This window comes from Geospiza fortis, unplaced genomic scaffold (genome assembly GCF_000277835.1).
Source record: "Geospiza fortis unplaced genomic scaffold, GeoFor_1.0 scaffold166, whole genome shotgun sequence".
NCBI lineage: Eukaryota > Metazoa > Chordata > Aves > Passeriformes > Thraupidae > Geospiza > Geospiza fortis.
This window is the reverse complement of record NW_005054310.1, coordinates 5164660-5187213: the sequence shown is the minus strand read 5'-3', so window position 1 is coordinate 5187213 and position 22554 is coordinate 5164660. Positions and strand designations below refer to the sequence as shown.

The 22554-nt window shown below is 39.6% G+C and overlaps 1 protein-coding gene across 1 annotated transcript in view; it reads right to left on the bottom strand.

Annotated features, from left to right (window-relative positions):
• Positions 1–10580: 10580 nt before the first annotated feature.
• The window catches only part of TSPAN8 (tetraspanin 8), a 16123-nt gene continuing 4149 nt past the window's right edge, over positions 10581–22554 (bottom strand). The window contains exons 2-8 of the mRNA XM_005419215.2: positions 21264–21323; positions 18891–19013; positions 18179–18253; positions 17986–18093; positions 16642–16785; positions 13244–13327; positions 10581–10711 (exon numbers count right to left, since the gene is read on the bottom strand). Of these exons, the coding sequence (XP_005419272.1) occupies positions 10658–10711; positions 13244–13327; positions 16642–16785; positions 17986–18093; positions 18179–18253; positions 18891–19013; positions 21264–21323 (648 nt within the window). The 3' untranslated portion in view covers positions 10581–10657. The remainder of the gene's footprint in view (positions 10712–13243; positions 13328–16641; positions 16786–17985; positions 18094–18178; positions 18254–18890; positions 19014–21263; positions 21324–22554) is intronic.

The window sequence follows — 22554 nt, the reverse complement described above, 5'->3', positions numbered from 1 at the left end:
AGATGTAAAATGTCTTATATGCTAACTCTTCACATTTCATTGCAAATTTAAAAACAAGGAGAAAAAAAAGAAACCATTTCAACAGCATAAATGTAGCCTAAGTGCATTTTTATTTTTTCAGCAAAATGGGTCATTGGCATAACCCGTGAACATTTTTCAGTTTGCCATAGTTTGATGAAAATTAGACATACTATATTAAATTCATGTGATGAATATGCAAAATCATTTGAAACAGAAAAGAAAAAAAACACATCTGAGCAGGCTTTTTGCAACAAGATTTAAACTATACACAACTTCAGTCAGAAAACTTGGAGGGCAGCTTAATTTCTTTGAGCTATGAGACACAAGGGCAAAGCCCTCAGCACAAGTAAACTGCTATTGCTCCACCAAACACATTGAATCCATGCTAATAGCAAAGGAATCATGCTGATTGACATCAGATGAGGATTTGGCCTTGCTTTGTCTCCTGGGTAAATGAGATTTTTGGTGTTAAAGAGAACATCATTACTCCACAAATGACACAGCACTGTTGCCCTAAACACTAACTTGCTTTTGTAATCTGTTGATTCCCAAAGATTCCTAAGTCTAAATCAGGGTAAATAGAACAAAACAGTTTTCTGTTTTCTAAGGTTTTGATGTGGTGCTCTTTGTTACTACTCTGAGCTTGCACAAATTCACTGTATCTGCTTGAACACTGACTCCTGTTTGTGAATGTTATCTGGTCACCAGCCTGACACTCTTCAATTTTTGTTAGAAAAAATAGATATATTTTTCAGAAGCTTGGTGGTTTAGCAATTTAAGTGTTTATAGCTAGCAAGTACCATCCTCTGCAGAATTCCAGAATTTCAGCATAGAATAACCAGATGGTTTAAAATAACAACATGGTATAAAAATCTGTGAAAATATGCTGTTATCTTATTAGTTTGCTGTTGTTCTACAAATCTACATCATCTGCTACCACCTCACCTCCCTCCCCCAGAGTCCCTAACTCTTAGTTTTGCTCTCTAACATTTACAAAATCATACAGAAAAGTAAAAATGGTAAACTGACTGTGAAAGCTTATTTTCCATGCACTGTGCTAATCCATACTCCAGTGGACTGGGTATTTCTTGGCTGCAGGCAAATGCTAAACTTCAAAGTGTGGCTCAGGTGCTGAGCTGTGTCTTGTGCTTGACAGCAGGTGCTGACACGGAGGCTGCTGTAACCCATATCCCCAGTCACGCCTTGCACGCTTTTCAGGCATCTGGGCCTTCATAACTGTACAAGTTCTTGCTAGAATTTGTCACATGCTAGGCTATGTGTGACCCCCAAGCTCTGCAAAATGTGTAGCCACTCATTGGCCAGAGCAATAAGACACATGTGACATACAAAATAAAGGCTAAACATGCTCCCTGGAGAGGCAACTGAAAGTAGTATCCTGGGGCAACAATTTTTGTGTGTTCTGCAGTTCTAATGCCTGAGAAAACTGTCCCTAGCATGTGGACAAGCCTCAGGACAACCCATGAACCATAATTAAGGTATTGGTTACTGCCTTGCTTTCTCCTATCACCCCTGTTTCAGAGTGCCCAACATTTTCCATACCAATATAACTTTGTTCCCAGGTGCATGATGAAGTCTCAGAAGAGGAATTGTAGGTGAACTACATTTTGCAGCCTTAAAACATTTTAGTTATTCCCTTCCTTGCAGCTTTATTTTCCTTTCTGCCACCTATGAAATTAATTTAATCATAATGCCTGTGGCTCTGCATGTCACTCCTTCACGTGAACAAAACACTAAGTCCACAAGGTCCACAAGAGCTTTTTTGCAACTTTTCCTTCTCACAGTTGGATCAGCTACTTCAGAATGCAGGCATTATCCTGTGTCATATTCCAGCATACTGTGAAGTCACCATTAGCTTTCATAACAATAGGCCACCTGGGTATCTGACCCACAGCAGCATTTTGACACAATCATTCTCTTTCCAGCATAAACCAAGCTTTTCTAGAGTTCTGCTTTTTCCTTGTAGGCAGCCTGTTGCAACAACTCTTATAACTGGTAGTCAAGTGATAGAAAATATTTTCTAGTGAGAAAGAGATCAAATCGAGAATGTTAAAGTAAATTGTCTCATTTCAGTTCTGCTACGGTGGGGAAGAAGCCCATGTGGGGCTGCCAGATGTAACACAGGACAGAGAATATACATGGTCTCATCAAGTGGCAGTGGAAGCCCAAGCACAAGTCTAGAAGACAAAATGCATTGTTAAGTGAGTGAATCACCCTTAATTTTCCAATCTTAATTCAATAAACAGGTCCACTGAAATTCAGAACAGATAACTTCTATATTTACTCTTTGTGGAAACTTTAACATGTTTGTGATGTGATGGTCAGGATCTGCAATATGCAGTATATGAAATTTGCTACCCTGTGAAATACTGTCTAAATATTCAGACTGGTGTCTTGCATTTCTTGAGGAAAATGGCAATATTCATTTCTGTTTTCATCTCTTTGTGCACATTTTTAATTTCTGCCTACAGTTCCAGGCTTTCTAATACATTTATATTCCAATATAACTCAAAGTGATAGCCATCAGACAACAGGCATAAATTCATATCATGAATCTACAAGAACAGAAGGTTTTTACTAACTTTCTCACCTATCATTTCAAGCCTCAGGAATGGCTGTCATATGACCAGAAATACCTCAAGTGTCCCTCTTGGAAGATATAAAATCAACTCCACTTGCAAACAAAATGCTCCACACCAGTAAGAAGTTCATGGCAGTGGTTCCTTTCACAAAATATCGTTGCGGCTATTGCAATTAAAGCCACACATTATTAGAATTTACTTACATTATTAACATCAACTTATGGTCACTACCATCCAAAGAAAATTAGTCTTTCAAGAATATTTGAAGCAGTGCCAATTTCAGCTTGAAAAAACTGCTCTTGAAGTCTTTTGTCCACAGCTTTTCTCATCTGTAGCACATCTCTTATGTTAAAGCCACAGGCAATTCTTTTTCTCAGATGGTTTGTGTATTTCCTTGTGTATATACTTTAAAAATTATGTTTAAACAAGTTCATCACAATGTACTCTAGAATGGCCTCTTTATTCTATTGATGCAAATCCTTTTTCCCCTGGCTGAAAGACTGAGGAATGAGAATATGAGGAATATGAGAAAGGTAATAGCAGGAAGTTCACTGTGTCACTGTAACAGTCCATGTAGAATGAGAGTAGAATCTTAAATCACAGGCAGAAGGTAATTCACCATAATTGTGCTACAGGGTATTAAGCATATCAGAGATAGTGCATCTGGATATTTTATACCTTGACCACAGTACCCAAACCCATGTCTGACAGACAATTTCCTGTATCTAATGTGATGAACCCCTTATACAATCTGGAATGTCTGTTAGAGCAGACAACCATTTTGTAATCCAACCATTATAAAACAAGTCTTTGTTTCCTTCCTCTTTCAGCACACTCTGTTGTGTTCAGTAGTCTGTAATTTCTCATCTGTGCTGACAAACATCCCAGTCCATGATCAGTTGGCATGAGGCTGCAGGGATCCATCGCACTTCAATCCGGTTGGGTTGTAAACTTGTCACTCCTATTGCACTCCAGCTCATGTGACACACATTCTGGCTCCCTGAATTCCTCTCCCAGTTGCAATTAAGTATGTTATAAAATCATGGAATAAAAAAAATCATAAAATCATTTAGGCTGGAAAATATCTTTAAGATCATTGAGTGCAGTGATAATCCCATACTGCCAATCCACCACTAAGCATTGTCCTTGAACCTACTCATCTTTTAAATATCTTCAGGGATGATCACTCAGCTACTTCCATGGAAAGATTCTTGTTGCTTGACAACCTTTCCATGAATGTTTCCTAATATCCAAGCTAAATGGCCCCTGGCACAACCTGAGGCCATTCCCTCTTGTACCAAACTATCTCAGCTTTGTGTCTCACCTGCCCCTTTCAGCTGCTGTTGTTTTCACTTTTGTTTCTGATGTTCTGAGCCTTGTTTCCACATGATCCTTACTCTGCCCCATCTGTTTGACTGTGTATAAACATGTACAGAAGTACAATAGCCAGGATACCAAGGCAGTGTGCTCCCAACTCCATTCCTACAGCAATGGGAGAAGTGATTGTAATTCCCTTCCTACACATCAATGCAGTGCTGGTACACTGCTTTGGTATATGCATCTCTATTCCTGTTCACACCATTACTATATACCTTCTAGTAAACATCTTCTTCAGTCACTGGCTTTTCTTGAAAGTGTTCATTTTAATCCTGTTCCAAAGGATCTCAACAGTCTTTATAGCAGACACTCACCCAAGCAGGAAACAGAAGTAAATACTGGAGGTCCCAATGAACATGACACATTCATTTCCATGGCTCCACTTCCTAACATTTGTTACTCTTAATACACTTCTAATCAATGATAGAGGTAATAAGCTTTGACAAAGCTATGTTATCAGTGGTTTTGACAGAAAACCATTGATGAAACCATTTTTTGGACAAAATTAAGTACATTCTAAAAGATATTTTTTTAACAGAGACAGTAGAAAGTACATTCCAATTATTTCTCTTCCCCAACAAATCAACTCTACAAAAGATCCTCCATGGTCTGAATTAACTGTAATAGTAAAGAACTTAGTGTCAGGTTGAATAATGATATACTCAATATTTCAGAGAGTTGATGCTATTTTAACTCATTAGCAGAATGAAATAGGGTTTAGGAAACATTTGTATTAAAGCAAAGTAATATATTCAGCTGAAACTTTAACAAGAAAATGCAATACAGCAGTGAAATAGTCAATATTCATATCTCAGCCTGGGTTTAGCTGATCTGACAAATCTTTTAGATAACAAACAACATAAAAACACAGTTTGAAATAGTTTAGAAACACATTATGTTCACTTAATAGCAGATGTGAAACAGTATACTGACACTTTGGGCCTTTTACTGCAACCCCTGTAAACCACTAATTAATCTTACCTTAGCAAGGTCACAGACACTCAGTGTAAAGGGCTGGTGCACTGAAATGCCTTGAAATTGTTTTATGAAGCTGTCTGAGAGTGCCCTTGTGTTTGTCCATAGTTTTTGTATTGTTGTTTTAACCAGTTTCTTCCATAGCCTTGAGTGTGCAAGTCCATTAGCACAGTTTACGCTAATTTTCATGAAAAAATAGGGCAGTCTTTTCCAGTCTTTCACAGGTTAATGCAGATTAAGAAACTGGAGTCTCTCTAATGACTTATATTAGCTGAATTTGAGCTCCTCACAGATTAGAAAAGAAGAGTATTATATGTCTCTTATACCTCTTAATGCACAAGGACCTCGTTTGCCTCTTATTCCTCCATGCCTTTTCTATGTCTCTGTTTCCTGTCTTTTAAAGAATTCTGGACTGCTCAAGCAAATGTTATAAATTCTAAGAGTAAGTGGAGACTTGTATTTCTCTACAAAGAGAAAAAAATTTGTAAGTGGATTTGAGACAGAAAGGAGGAGGAATGATTTTCCCATTCCTCCCCAGTGTCCAAGTTCAAACAGATAAAGGATTCAGCCTTATCAAGTGGTGAATGACATCACCCCTTTAACCTCCCCAAGAAACCCAAGCAGGTTGAGCATTTTGCAAAACACACCAAGGGGTCAGCTTTCAGTTCAAAAAAGAAGTACTTGAAAAGAACAAAAAGGAATTTAATCCAAACCACTGCACAAAAAAAAAAAAAAGAGTCCTTCAGTGAAAGGATGAGAATATTGCTATTGACAGGGGTGGGGAGAAAATGTACCAGTTTACTTGATATTAAGAATAATCAAATTGCCATGGATAAAGCCAAAAGAGATCCAAGCCTCCCTTTGGTTCCTGAATGGAATCCTAATGTAACGTTCCCCCATATCAGCACATCCCAGTTCCCTCCTGGAGGAAAAATTTCCAGGCAGATTCTCCAGCCTGAATCTTTGCAGGGGTAGGTTTTAATTCTGGCCTGGAATGTTATTAGATGCTTTTTCTCTAACTGACCTCCCCAAACAACCCAAAGTCAAACATCCCCTCGGCTGAGGAGGGCTGAATCCAGTCTAAATCAGCTGAGTTTCTCCCATGCCAGAAAAACTTGGTCTAAGCAGTTAAGACAGGTCTTACAGCAGAGCCAAAGAACTGGCTTGTAATTTTGTGGTTTCAATCCTATTTCAAAACTTAAACTGATAACCCTCCATCTTAATTTAAAAATAAACCCTGCTGCCTCACTTAATCGTGTCTCCAAAAATACTTTGGCCAGATCCACAGTTTCCTGGTGTCCTATCCAGAGGGAAAGTCAGCTGTTTCACCTCGGTTTCATTCTCCAGGCATGCCCAGAGGCCATACAACTACCACAGCTGTCTCTTGAGGTAGCCTTTGGCTACCAGCTATGCTCTAATGAGCCCCAGCTTCTCAGAGGCCTGGATAGCCAGACAGATTTGGGGCAGATTTGACACTGATTTAAAAACAGGTTGAATTGGCTTTCAACATGGCATCCAGGACACAAAGGTGGAATGGGGCCAAATTCTCCTCATGCTGAATAGAGTGCAGCAAATTCTTGGATCTTGATAATATTTAATTTTTTCTTTCTTTCAAGTTGACCTGTACTGTTTTGCTTCATTCTTCTTCCATTTTTTAAAAACCATTTTTCTTTTTGTCTGTCTGCCTCTGTCCTTCCCCTATTTATTTTTTGTTTCCAATAACAGGCTTAATAATGTTCCCTTCGTTGTTTCTGACATTGCTTTACTGACTCATATTTTGCCATAAATTATGACGTTTTTCTTTTTTTTATTTGGGCTGCATTTCCCCGCAAATAAAATCCTTTCTGAGAAAAATATGTTCCCCCCCTCCAAATCCCTTAAATGATGTAACAAATTCTTCTTTGGAGAAATTTTGGCCCAGGAATTATGTCTTATCTGTTGCCATTACATAGATGTTTGGTTTTGACATGATAAAGCACCAGTGTGTTTTAAATAGACTTGATTTTAAGGTGGAAGTTAGCTCCACTGGCAAAGGCAGGGACACATTGTCTTTCTTCCTACCACTCTTTTTTTATACCATTTGAGACTATAATGATAAATGCTTTTTCTCCCTTTGATATTTTAAAGAACTAAGGCCTTGGACATGTATCTTTCCTCTGTATGTTCTATTTTATTGGGTAATACTGAGATGAACATAACCTAGCATGAGATAGTTGTGAAAAACCAAAAACAACCTACCCCAACACCCCACAAAAGAAAACCATTATGGTTTTATTGTTCTGTCAAGGATTTATTGTCAAATTCAATTTCAGCAATTCCATACATCAGGATTAAAAAGTGTTTGTGGGCTCAGAAAAGTGTCCCATTGCTATTTTGAGTCAACAGCTAACCATAAATGTTCTTTGATAAGAATACAGAGGGGACTTCATGATGGAATGGTGCTGGGATCTCTGTTACAACATTGTGCAGACCAGATGAATCTTATCCTACCAGCCTAGAGACCAGGCAGGGCTCATTTCCTAGCAGGCTGGATTATGACTGAGCAAAAAATGTCAATGAATCAATGAATAACCAATGCACCTTCATGGAATATTGTACTAATGCTCTTTCCTGACTGATCAGTGCTTGTAAAGTTCTCAACAAGTTCAGTATTGTGGGGTGAGATTCATTCACTTCAATTCCACCCATTTGCACTCTCCTAACCTCTTTGGATATTTATTTTAGAATGAGATGGCTCAAATCCTAGATGTGTTTTTTCTCTTTGTTCATTATAGGAAGAGTTCAAATTCATAGCTCAGATATGGCAGTGGGGGTGGACTTGATGGTCTTTAAAGGTAACTTCCAATCCAAATAATTTCACAATTCTATGATACAAATTTCTACTCTGTTGTTTGGCAAATGGCCAGATGAATCTTATCCAGACAGATTTCTTTTTGTTTCATGCTTAGCATTTTGCTGCTGCCATTGAAAAAATGAGGTAGAAAACTTCAGGAAGCTACAGAATATCAGAAGAAAGTAAGTTTTGCAACATCAAATGCAATGGGCATGTTTTAGTGGCAAACCTACTTCACCAGCAAGCTGATCATATTCTGAATTACTTCATTGGCTCAATCCCATTTTAACAGTCATGGTAGCATATAATCATAGTGCTTTACTTTTATTCCTTAGAGCTTTACATAATAGAGACATATTGCATAAATAAACAGAGTAACTGTTCACCTAAGCTCTAGATAAAACTCCTGTGTCAAAGTTCCTTCCTGAAGACAAAATTTTGATGCTGATTTTAATATCAACAGTTTTAACTGTTTTAACAAAAAGTCTAATGTATCATACATCATTATTTTGATGCAAGCAAAGATTATTTTGAGGATTATATCCAAAACCAGGCAGTAGACACCCAAAATTTAGATGTATTAGAGCTTGGTTTACGCATCTGGCTCCCCAGAGCAGCAGACAGAACCAGACTGGTATCTGAGTGTCTGAGCCAGCGCACATTGTCAGTCTCATCTCAATGCTCATTACAAATTCATGCCAGTATTACTCAAGTTTACTGCTGCCTGAAGTTGCCTCCTCCTGACAGCAAGGATGAGCTGTAATTTCTCCATCATGTCCATCCGTTAGCCTCAAGACCCCTTTCTATGGGAGTCCCTCTTTTCCTTCATTCAAATAGGAGAACAACCATTCTAATGGGAAGGAGGAGGAAGAAGAGGAAGGTACAATTCTTTCTTCATGTTGCCCTTATATTCCCAGTATTTTTCTGTAGTGATAATCCTGGACTCCAGCTGCCATGCCATGATCTGGGTGATTCAGGATCAGCTCCCAGGACTTCAGATCATGGATAAGATATGCACAGAAAAAACACTCTGGGGAGGAGGAGGAACTAGAAGCCAGCGTTTCTTTTTCCAGTTAGTACAGCTGGGTTATGGAGTCATGGTTCTTCTCTGGTCCAACAAAGTTTGAATTAGAGCCAGAACTGTCTGGTAGCTAGATGACTTTCCTGGGAGACACATGTATTACCTAAAGCAGCATCACTGCTTGGCCTAATGGTCTGAGTGCTGGGGAAGGATGGTGGATGGGACAGAAATTTCCTCTGGTTGAGTTTAAAAAAAACATCTTTGTTGCAGATGAATTTTACCTGAACCCAATTCTGCTGGAGTAAGACGTGGACCAAGGTCTCTGCTCAAGGGAAGATTTTAATGCATTTATAAGCAAATTGCATTGCTTTGTCAAGATGAGAGCAGTCAAGGTGTATTTCGAGACAGTCGAGGGCACCCAAGGAGTCTTTAACAAGAGGAGCACAATACGTGGTTATCTCTTGAGAGTAACTGTATGAGGTGTTTAAAGTTGCTTTAATGAAGATGGGGGTCCAGTGGAGCTGGATAAATCAGCTAATCCCAACACACAGCAGGGAAGCCATCAGCCTGCTGTGTAAAACCTCAGTAGGTCCCTGTGGACATCATTAGACACCCTCATACCTTAAAAATCTTGTCCCTGATGCCATTTCTATTAGAGGGCAACCTAGGCCAGCAGGTCCCCAGGGCTTGGGACCACATGGGGTTCCACTGAGGTGGCAAGGCAGAGCCTGGCCCACCTCTCCATCCGAGTCAGGAGTGGGGCAGTGCAGGGCACCAGGGCAGCCCCAGCCACTGGCATCACGCACTTGCCGGGGGTGGGCTGAGGCCACACCAGGACACATGGGCAGGCCCAGCTTGGTGGGACTCCATGACCAGGCAGGGAGCTGGAGACCAGCCCTACTGTGACATTGGTGGGGCAGGGACCAACTGGCCCAGGAGGCTGACGTGGTGTCCTTGCCATGGGCAATGCTCAGGGGAACTGGTGTGGCTGGGCAGGGACCATCAGGGCTGTCAGTACCTCAGGGCCCAAACACTCACATGCACTGGTCAGTCCAAAGGCAGGCAGGCTTTTTATGGCTGCTGCTGTGCTGCCAGCCATGCCCTGTGTTTGTCCACCCACCCACCTTAGCTGCACTGGGCAAAGTCTTACCTGCATGACTTCATGCCTTCCCTTCACATGGGCTTGGATTTCACCATTGATGCTTATTTGCAAAACACGTGCCACTAAGTCCAGCTCATTTATGCAGCCTAAGCATCATTTGGGCCTGAGAGCAACTATTTCAGCTGCCAAGATACTGATTTACACATCCCTGAGAGGAAGCGTGGCTTTCCTATTTGGTTCCAAGTCAGTTGCCCTTTCCACAGGTAACAAAACCCTAAATCACAACTCTCTTAGTGAAAACACCCTACTCCACAAGCAGAGGTGCCCAGGGACCTGAGTTCCCTGGAGCAGCCACTGCATGATGGTTTGCAGCTGTTTATGGTGACTCTGCTGTGGGTGGTTTACCGCTCATGCAGGCACACCACATGGTAAACTCACTCTCAACATGACATAATTGCTGTCTTTGGACAAAATAAACACCTCAGAAACACAAACAAAGATGTTTATTGCAAATAAAAAATCATATTCACTTCATTAAGTCTTATGAAATATAAAAACGTCGTTTTGTAAGTTGTTAAGCATCCATGAGTACAAGAGCTGCCATTTTCATTGGAACAGCTGCCTGGGACATGTATATATTTATCTGAATGTGGCCAGCCAAATTTCTAGCCCTCTTTCTAGAAAGATCTTGATTTGACTGGTGACATCATCCTGACATTTTCACAGTTTCATTTGCTCCCGATCTGGCAGTAGAGGATCATAGAAAACACCAAACCAAGAATCTGAAAAACAAAGAGATTTCTGGTATTGCTTGGCAGTTCTGGAAATCAACTGATACACAATGGGAATATTTTGTTAGCAAATGTCTTGGATTTACATGCAGGCTAAATCTGCTATGCAGAAGATTTTTTCCAACGTGCCTCTTACAGAGTAGAGACATTTAATGAAATCAGTATATACCGCAGCTAAGACTGCAGATATCATGGAGAAGTTTCATTTGTTTAAAAGATGGATTGCCTCTGTGTGTGAGGACCCCTGTATCTCTGTGCTTAAAATGCAGCTGTTATCTGTAATGGAGTAGCAATTACAGAGAAGTTCAAGAAATTGGATAAAAATTGAGCATTTCATTTTCTGATAAAGTTAGAGGAATGTTCACTGTGTGTTCTAAGGGTTGTCTCCCTTTGAAATCTCTCTTCCACTGTCACTCTCTTCTGTGTAACCATATGTGTGAAGTGTATGTATATAAGTATATATATACATGTGTATACTGTATACAGGTATCTATAAACCTACCTCACTGTTTTGAGTTGCAAATGATCATGCAACAAATATTTTATATTTATCAGTAATGCACTTGGGATAGAAACAATAGTAAGTTCACTGAAGAAGCTGTTACATGAAATAGAAAATTCAATAGAGTCACCTTCTGTATTGGGAATTACTGGGTACAATTCCATGACATGTGGCAGATAGCTGGTGAGATCAGATCAGAAATCTTCCTTCTGAATTTAAAGTTAACCAGTCTGTGAAGGTGTTCCACAAAAGTGGAAAGTGCCCAGCTGACACCCTTGAAGCCACAAACACTGACATACTTTATTTACTTAAGGAAGAGACAGAGAAGAGCATATGTAGCATAGAGGTACAGCTAAGACAAAGGGATGGCCTCACACCTGGAATAAACTGACAAGGCTTCCCTGACATACATGCCCACATTTGCACTTGCTCCCAAATGAAACTGGGCCCTTCATATCTGTATAATTTTCACTAGTAGGGTGAGCTGAAAGCAGTAACAGCTCACAAGTGGCATAATGAAGCAGGCAGAGGGGAGAAGAGCACCTCTTTTTATCTGGGATTTCCTAGAGCAGAGAGGTGGTTAAGCAAGTGGTCTTTGATTTGCAATTGCTTGAGTTAATTTGGAAAGTTTAAATGTTTATCAAGTGTAAATTGCTATCTGACAATTTGTGCTGAGTCTCATATTGTTTATTCATGTTGTTTTCCAATCCTTTTGATGACTGGGAAAGGCAGCCAGCACAGAAAATGCCAGCTGGAGAACAGGAAAGAATGATGGCCAATGAACTAAAGGCTACAACCCACATAACTGCAGTAACTAGAGCAAAGTGACTTATAATTTGCTTTAGGAATACAGATGCAATTTTACTACACAATTTTACACACATTTTAAGACTATTTAATATCAGTGTATTTAGCCTATTTTTCCCTCAAAGTAAGCGTATGGGTGAGAGACCTGACTACCCACATACAGCTCCTTAAATATCAGAAAGCCTGTGCTGAGTAAGAAGTTGGTGGCCTGTACACTTCCAGTGCTGCAGCTGCATAATTCTTCCCCACTTATTACTATTTTCCTGGAAACACAGTTTTGAACTGGGGCTCTTGCCCACTCTTCTCTCATGAGGAGCAATCCTCTGCCAATGATGTTTAGTATTTGCTTTGAATAACAGACTGAACTTTCCACAGCAATCTTTGTCATTTCTGTTTTTCCCTCAAACATCCACTGGTGGAGAGTGAGGGTGGAGGAAAAGCAAGGAGGAAGAGTGAAAAGAAAAAAAATGACTGAAGAAAGCCTCATGATGAAATCCCCTGTTTCTTTATAATTTTCTCCTATTCAAATCAAAATCAACTAGCTGACTGGATAACCTTACTTCTTTTCTTCCTCTCTTCAGAAAAAATCTTGCATGTTATTCTTCAGTGTATGGTGAGGAAATGAAAGGAAACAGTTCACATGCTCTGTTTTTTTTGCACAGGAATATATGGAGCATCACACATGTGCACTTAGGCACATTCATGCATCATCTCGATGCTTAAAGTTTTAATGCCTCAGAATTATAATTTTGTACCAAAACTTAATGATAAAATATGTACTCTAGGGGCTAAGTTTTATTAGGAGATTACTTTTTCCTCAAGAAAATATGAGAAAGAGAAGGAAAAATCTGTCTATTCTTCCTCAGGTCTTCTGGCACTCTTTATTCGTGCACATCTCTGTACACAGGGCTCAGTGTCAAGACACAGCCCAGCTTTAGGACTGGCAATTTTTTTTTGAAGAAAATCTCCCATGTGATACCCTTATACAGGCAGCAGGGTGGTCTGATCTCACTTGAAGTCTGCAGCTCAGCAGCCACATACTTTAATGAAATATGTTCGTATGAATAACAGTAAGGTTATAGCTAAGGTGAGAGGTGGTTTTCCCTAGTCTATTAATTGAGCAAGCCATGTGTTTTAATCCCATTCCCAATGCATTTCCGAGTACAACATATTGCTTGTCAACTACTAAGTATTTTAACAGTGTACACTGGTACCTCAACAACAGCCAGTCCAAAGGCGATCCCCATAATTATGACCAGATTGTCTTTAACTTGTTTCATAATCACTTCTCCACAGGACTGAAAAAGAAAACAAAATTATTAATTATAGGTAAGCAATATTATCCTATAGGATATATGAATAATAGGAATATACAGGAAAATATAGGAATACATAGGAATGCATCTTCTAAAATAACTCTCAGGCTCTCTCTCTCTTTCTCTTTAGCTCTGGGCTAAAAAAAGGCTATTTGAATTTACTCTGGCTTGTTGCTAATGAACAAAAACCACACACCTATGTGTACTTTATGCTCTGCGAAAGTCTTTGCTTTCCCAAGTATGAAGAACTAGTAGCTGACCATAACAAGCAACTATTTTAAAGGAAGACATACAGCTGTAGTGTCTAATGTTTGCCTTATTTTCAGTCAACAAGGAAAGAAGTGTTTGTTCTTACTTCCATTTGATAATCATTTGGTGCTAGGAAAGAGTCAATGCAGCCAGCCATGACTAGGTCTGAGAGGAAGCTTGTTTCCCACCAATGTTTGGATTTGAAACTTCAAGGTTTATTATTAGACTTGGGATTAACTAAAAATATTTGGTTATAAAACCTATCTTCAAAATTAATTTTGTCCAATGTTTGGTGGTCTTAAGCTAGGGCTGGAAGGAAGAGAGTAACCAGCATGGTTTCATGAGGGGAATGTCCTGCCTGTTGAACTTGATTCCTTCTATGACAGGGTAGCCCACCTAACTGGTCTTGGAAAGCCAATAGATGTAAACTTTTTGAACTTCAGCAAAAATTTTGGAGCTGTCTCTCACAGTATCCTTCTGGACAAAATGTCCAGCGTACAGCCGTGTTATGCCATAGGTGAGCAACTGGCTCGTGGGTCAGGTACAAAGAGTTATAGTAAGTGAGGTAACGTCAATCTGGAGTCTGGTTAGTAGTGGGATTCTGCAGGGCTCCATCCTCAGTCCAATCCTCTTCAACATGTTCCTAAACAACTTGAATGCAGGACTCAAAGGAATACTAATGAAGTTTGCCAACGACGCTAAACTAGGAGGAGCTGTTGACTTCCTTGAGGGAAAAGAGGCCCTAGAGAGAGAGCTCAGCAAAACAGAGAGATGGACAATCACCAATCATATAAAGTTTAACAAGGTCAGGTGCAGATTTTGCAACCCTGGTTATATTGGGGTTTGGCTTGGAAACAAGATGCTGGAGAGCAGCCCTGCAGAAAGGGACCTGGGGATCCTGGTCCATGGCAAGTTGAATGTGAGTCAGCAGTGCCCTGGCAGCCAGGAGGGCCAACCCTGCCCTGGGAGACATCAGGCACAGCATCACCAGCTGGGCAAGGTGTGGGGGGGATTGTCCTGCTCTGCTCTGCACTGGGGTGGCTTCACCTTTAGTGCTGGGGGCAGGTTTGGGCACCATAATATATGAAAGATATAAAGCTACTAGAGATTGTCCAAAGTAGGGCCATGTGAAGGGCCTTTAGGGGAAGCCATATGAGGAGTGGCTGAGGACACTTTCTCTATTCAACCTGCAGAAGAGGAGACTGAGCGGAGACCTCATTTGGGTCTTCAGCATCCTCATGAGGGGAAGCAGAGGTGCAGGTACTGATCTCTCCACTTTCATGAACAGTGAAAGGACCAAAGGAAACATCATGAAGCAGAGTCAGGAGAGACTTAGCTTGGATATCAGGAAAAGATTCTTCACCCAGACTGGTGGCTGGGCATAGGAACAGGCTCTCCAGGGCAGTGATCACAGCACCAAACCTGACAGAGTTCAAGAAGCATTTGGACAATGCTCTCATGCACATGTTGTGATTCTTGGGGCTGTCGTGTGCAGGGCCAGGAGTTGGACTCAGTGATCCTGATGGGTCCCTTCCGACTCAGCCTATTCTATGATTCTACAGCTGAAGTTCTGTGCAGAGCCACGCTCCTTTTGAATATTTGCATACGTCTGTTCTTAGAGTGACTACATCTTCTCTAGGCACTGACAATCCTCCTTCTGCAAACAGGAGGGAAAGCCACGTACAGCTTAAATACATCCAAATTACATTACTGTTACAACACTACAACTGTCTTCCCCCCCAGATATAGCTGTATTTTTTCACCATATATCCTCTCTCACAATAAACACATGGGTCTTCTCCTTCTAGTTCTTCTAAAAATCTCTCAGTTAAGCTGACTCATAACTGCACTGGATTTCAAATATTTTTTCCCATATCAGAAGAGTTGGATGTCTCTACTAGCATCTCACATCACCATGAAATCTGTGTGTTCATATGAGCAATATCTTGCACCTGCAGTAATTTCACAGATGGCCTCTCATGTGTCCTTTGAGGGCTTGCCTGAGGCCAAAAAGACATTAAAGTGTGGTCAAAACACCCTCTTTGTATATATCTTATTTCCAGATTGGGTTCTGGTATCTTCTACTTAACCAGATTGTTTCATTGCTTTAAAATAGTATTTGCTTCTGTGGGACTACATGGAGAGGAAATGCTGCTCAAGCAGGACCTGATTAAGGAGCTGTGCAATTAGAGAATTATACAACCAGAATGGACATTTGCTAAAATCTGCTCGGTGCTAGGTGCATACTGGCAAAATTTGCACCACCAGCATTCTAAAACTTCAATTACTTTGTGCTATTCAATTATTTTTTGCATTTCTTTAAAATATTTTTTGCATATCCATAGAGTCCAGATTTCCTTATAATGAGACAAACTAACTATGAAATTTGTTGAGATCTCTACTGTCTACGAGATGGTACTCTTCTAAGTGTACCTCCTTTTTGCCTGTCACCAGATATTTTGCCTTATTACATAAATGAAGATTTTCAAAAGGCTGTAGTTGTAAGAAATCACTCTTTGGACATTCTGCCATGAATCTCACAATATGTAAGGTTTCTTTCCAGCAGATCCTGCAGAATGAGTGTGGGTTTTTTAATTAAAGAATTATAAAACCCCAAAGGTATTGCATTTAATGTGTTTGATTTTCAATACACTTTAGCATTTTGAAAGTCTCCATGTCAACATGTCTACTAGCACAATGAGCCTGGATGGGAGCATAGCCTTCAGAGAGAGGAATGAGAGCCAAAGGGTAGCTGGTGTGCAGCTCTGACCCAGGTTCATACCCTGGCCCCAAAGTCAATAATTTTCATCAACAGTGACCATGCAGATTGCTAAGGGCCAAAACTGGAGAGATCTCAAGAAGAGGAAGGAGCAGAGTTATGAACAGTCATTTCTTAACTGAGAGCATGGGGGTAATTCTGGCTAAGAAAGAGAAAGCAAAACTCTGCCTTTTCAGAAAGATACAGAACTCCTGACTAGGCCAGTCACCAGAGATAACCTTGGGTTAAAACTTGGCTCCTTGGAAAGAGGAGTGAACATTTTTCTCACTTTTTTATAGACGTATCTGCTCCTATAGGTGGTGCAGAGGTCTGATGATGATGGTTTCTCTACTTCACATTGACAGATGTCTTTTTGTTTGTCAAAATTTTGTCCCCAGTCTTCAGGTCCATCCTTCAATCCACAACATTGGTACTGCAAGAAAGGAGTAAATGTGGAGAAGAGTTAAAAAATATGTGATTTTCAGTTTTAAAGAGAGTAGGTGAGGGAGCTGATAGGAGCAACAAAAACCAAATTTTATTTCACCTTTTTCAATGTGGAAGTTGTCCCAAATTCATATGTTTCAAATATCCTTTAAATTTCTATACCATGAATGTAAGTGCATACAGTTGTTGTTTTGGTTTTTTTTAAGAAGAGATAGGAGAAAAAAAGACGAGATTTTCAGTATAAGATGCTCAAAATACATTAATATACTATAAAGCTAGTAATTATCAGTGCCACAATTGAACTAGAACACTAGGTATACTATTTTTTTTAAATCAAGCCTTCTTCTGTAGGTTGTACATGCAGAAGGTAAGTTGCCAGCTCCAGTAACATCCACATTTCACATCTTGAAAAGCCAGGCTGGAAATGTAAAATTCAGGCACATAAAACTCTAAAATCTATAAAAATAACCTCTTTGAATGATGGTTATCTCTTTAAATTGGAAATGGACTGAGGAGACCAGGGCTCCATTTGGGGTTTGTGAAACCTAAACCAGGTGCAGTTTCACTTCATGTTCCACTATATTCAAACCACTAAAGCTCAGAGGTGCAAACTTGGGTTTGAGGTCCTCCCTCTATTAAAAAGCAGCTGGAAATGTTCACATAATTTTGTATAAAAGCAAAGGCTGTGGGACACAATACAGCAGTCCTGTTACATTTAAAAATTAATGCAGTAATTAGGGGATTTTTCATTTTGCTCATCTCTCCAGAGGGCTTATTATATCAGAAGAAATAAGCTGTCTCAGAAGCAGAGGACAAGGCTGGAGATGGAATGGAGAAGGAGAAGCGGAAGTAACATAAGACACCTAAATATTGTTCCTTGTTTGGTTTTCTTTCATACAGCAGACTTCAAAAACATAAAAATTAACTTTATGTCAATGCATAAAAGCAAACACCCATTAGGGACTAAAAAACCAGAGCGGCAGGCATTCTGTCAATGCACAGACCCTGTCCTATCAAGAGAATATAAGTCCCTTCTGTGGTGTTTCATCTTGCCTTTAAGTCAGACCCTTACTCACCCCAGGGAATGAAATTCAAATCTGCAGCAGAGTAGTCATAAAATGAAGCAAAGACAGATACCAAAGATGAGACAAATAGCAACAACCCCTTCGTTTTTTTACTGCTTAATTACCATTTTCTGCAGCTTCTGGAACTCTTCCTGATACTCTTTATATTCTCCTGTAGTACTTTGCAGTGCATTCACAGCTTCACTCAGAGTAAGGTTAAGGGCTGCTTCAACCTGTAAGTTAAAATATATTACTAATTTTTTGAGAAGAAATAAAACTATATGAAGACATCCATGAAACTATAAAATAATACTGTACCTGAGGTTTGTACACTGCTCCTAAAACACCTGCTGTCACCTGAAGAATCAGTATCAGAAGCAGTGCAATAAAAAACTGGGGAAAAAGAAAAGGAGTAGAAAATTGTATTACTTTTGACCAAGGTGATATAATTTAAGTTAATATTTATCTTTCAGGTGCTTGAATAACCATGTAGGTAGAATGATTTTCCAGTCAGAGCTGCTCCAACTATTTCTTCTTTGATTATACGAAAAACTGGTGCTCAAGGCAGAGTACCAGCGATCAAAACATCTGGTGATCAAAACAAGGCACACACCAGAACAGTGTCATGGTAACTGTGTGTGGGTGAGAGTTGGGCAGGAGGACAGGGAGGACGTTCTAGGTGAACCAGCAAAGAGAGGGCTGGGAATTTAGAAAATTAAGTAGAATAGGTAATGGGTGAAAGCTGATGGAGGGAACTTTGAAGATGGCTGGATGGAAAAAAAAGCTAGTGAGTAACATGCTCAAGTCTCTCTGACCCGGTCTTCTTGCTGATGAGACCAACGATAATTTTTACCACAACAGAATTTAGAAGGGGCCCAAACTCAAGGTGTGCAAAGAAAACACAGGATTAAAATCATGCTTTTGGTTAAATTAAAAGGTGCCCATCCTCATTTGATGCTACTTGCAAGGACTCCATCCACCATATGTAGCTGTGGCCTGTGAAAGGCAGACAGACGTTTTTCCTTCCTACCAGCATCAGCATGCACCGGCTCTCCTTGACAGCACCGCAGCACCCGAGGAACCCGAGGATCATGATGATGGCACCTACAGCTATCAGGAGATTAACTCCTCCAAGCATGCTGCTGTCTATCCCCTGGAAAGAGAGAGGAAAAACAATCTTTCAGCTACCAGAAGGTTCTCCTAAAAGCATCTGTGTTCCCCAAAACAAGATCATTATTTTGTAACTGATAAATATACTGAGTAGCAACTACGGAGAAATTGTGATCCATAAATAAACAAAGCTCTAATGCTCCCTTCACAAATGTCGTGGTGGAGAGCTTTATAATATCTGGTTTTTCACAACCTTTATTTCTGCGCAAGATGAAAATCAACTTTACAGAGTAATTGAATAAATATAGATCTTCTGTCTTTAAAGTGGCTTTTTAGTTGGCTTTCAGTCAATGAATCTTTGCTTTTTACTGGAAGTAGGAGACTTGATTACCTCAAAACCTCTCCTACATTAACCCAGTGTTAAAAAAATCTCTGTTTGTCATTAGGAGACCAGGAACATACTCTATGACTGCTCCTGAGAGAACACTTCTCAGAGTGATGCTGCATATATTTTAGAAATAGTTAGATGTATTTTCCAAGGCAGATTTTTTTTCCTTTTTTTTTTGTTTTCTCCCAGGCTTGATCTCTAATATTACCCTCAGAGATGAGAACTTTGTTTTGATATGTGGGGCATTCAACTAAACAATTCATATACCTCAATATTATTAAATATCAAATTATTCAGTTCCCACAGGACTGACTAAGGCCAAAGGCCTAAAGAGAGAAAAATGTTCAAAGAATATTTTCCAGTGATACTGGTGCCAAGATTAGCAAAAATGTCTGGAAGTTGTCACATTTATCTTCTGATGGAAATTGCAAAGGTATATAGACAAGTATAATTTGAAGAATGTGTTGTTCTTTCCCTTTCCAAGTTGGACTGAACCTCCTGTTATTTATTCATAGAAAGCTCTATTCATCTACAGCCAGATCCTTATGGTCTGCTCAGTTATTACTGAGGCGAAACATACATCGGGTTTGAATGGGAACTTTGCATGCCTGGAGGTAAAATGTGAGAAAATGCTTCCAGTTTTGGTCCTGACTCTTAATTCATAGTTTTTTGGAGAGTACTAAGTGTTGCTTCAGGAAAGCAATTTGACACACATTTAAATATTTTCTTCTGAATAGGAAATATCTTAAAAAATAAGATTTGGTAGTGGTTTTGGTTTTCCAAGCTCCATTGCATCATTTGAGCCATCACACCAGAGACTGTCAAGTGTCAAGTATGGCAGTTTTAGCATTTAATAAAATGCTGATTGAGGAGCGAAAGTTGTGATTCTTCCTCTTCCAGAGAAGAGAATGGCAGAGCTCTCCACCATGACCTGATCTACCCAATGACACAGTGTCATCTTGAACCAAGTTCTCTTGCATCCATGCTCTGCCAGACATGAGACACCTGGGACTGGCTAAGGGCAAAGTGCCATCAGCCAAATGGCAGGGAATGTACAAAGCTATCTTTTACCTTCACCATATTTTTATTTCCAGGTGGGAAAATACTGGTTTAAAAGTTGTTTCCTTAACTGACAGACTGTGCTAGAGCAGCAGGGGAGTTATCTGAAGAATTGCAATGTAATCTATACTAAAGGCTCAATCTGAAACCTGAAAAAAAATATGCTTCTCTGTGACACCTGGTTGTTTTTCACTTCTCTGGTCAAGAAGTATTTTTAGAAATAGAAGAATGCAAATTACGCTTTCAAATTAATTTGCATTTCTATGTCCCAAATTTATTTGAAAGAATGTACTGCTTAAACTTTAGAGTCAGTGCCAATAGTACTCACTAGGCAAAAGGGTCCACAGGACCATGGGGTCTTTGAAACAACAGGACCAACCTCTGCTGCATGAGTGAGAAAGATAAAAATATTCCCCACAAACATAAGGAGTAACCCTAGGAATAGATATGACTATACTATTCTAATAGGGAAAAACACAGAAAATACTATGAGCTGCATATCTCCACATTATTCTAACACCAAAATCATTAACAAAAGCGTAATTATTTTTCACTAGAGGTGAGAGACACATTTTCAAAGAGAAATCTGTGTGCATCTGCATGAAACTACATTAATAACGCTGGCAGCTACTTCTCATAGTCATGTATCTCTGCTTGCATCGATCACTTTATCTGACTACCTGCACCATGATGTTTCATCTTAACGTCATAAAATGCATTCCTCTTCACCCACACAAACCACCTCAACAAAAACATAGAAAATTTGTGGAAATGAAGATGGGAAATTAAAGCATATGCAGTAGTTTCCACATTTCACATGGTGCTGGTATGACTGCATGCATTTACCTGCTGAGCACTGCTAACACGTATCCATATAGAGAATCCCAAAATAATGCAACCACACACCTGTGGGAGAAAATAAAGACAAGTTAGAAAGGTCAGCAACTTTTTTACTAACATTCAGTATCCAAATTGCACCATATGCTGTCCAAACTTCTGAAATCACTTGTTTGGCAAAGCAAAAGAAACATGAATTGCTGGAGCAGAGAATATTGATTCATTTCCAGGAAAATTCGTAAGTGTAGTTAAATCTTCAGGTATGCACCAGATCCCTGATGTTTCCACCCCAGAGGACTACGCATTTACATGATGATTTATATATGTGTTTGGGAAGCACACAGAAATTGTGTCAGATGAGAGAGAAATATAAATTGCTATTGTATCTATAAAGTGTGTCTGTAAAGAATGTTGTTTCTTGAATAATGGAAACATGAGATTCGATAAGGGATGTTTGCCTATCTGCTGTTTCTAGCCTTATTCAGGAGACATATCTGGAGACCTTCTCTATGGTAAACCTAACAGGAAAATTTCTAAATAAATTCTTTTTGCTGTTTCAAATGCAGCAATATCTGGCCATCTCCAATCCTTAGAACAGGTCTCATAAAACACCTAGAGTATATGTTCCCATTATAATTTTACGGAAAAGAGACAACTTGAGCTTGTACATGTGAATGTTTGACCAGCATGACTTTCCTTAAGATGGTGGAGTCAGGGAAGATGAATCACAGGTCCAGGTACATTCCTTCATTTCTAGTTGTGCTTCTATTCCATCGATCATTGAGGTACTGTTCCCCTGTGTGCCAGTCACTCTATTCCTTAACCTTGTTGTTGATGAACCTCACACAGAATTTCTCTTTATTAACTGTTGGACACAGGTAACCAAGAGGCTACTCTGGTGTGAGGATTGTGCCTACTGAGATGACTGGTAAGAGAGAGACCTCACTGAGGACCAGGGACTAGTCAGATTTATAATTATCTCCATGTGCCACTAATACTCAAGTCATAAATGGCCCTGAAATGTTGTTATGAATTTCCCTTGAAGACTGGGACTATTGAAATTAAAATAGTTTTTTGTACATGGTTTAGATTTCTTTTTTTAAAAAACTTTCCCCACAGAAGTTTTCATATAATATTCAGTATCAAAGACATGAATAACCTCAGCAGATCATTGAATATGGAATAGGGCCAGCACTCAGACATGGGTACCACACATTTTCCTGCTCTAAGTAAAGCTCCCATAAGTACATTTTAAACATGAAAAGTAAAGTTGTACAATCAATGACAGCTATAACATGTT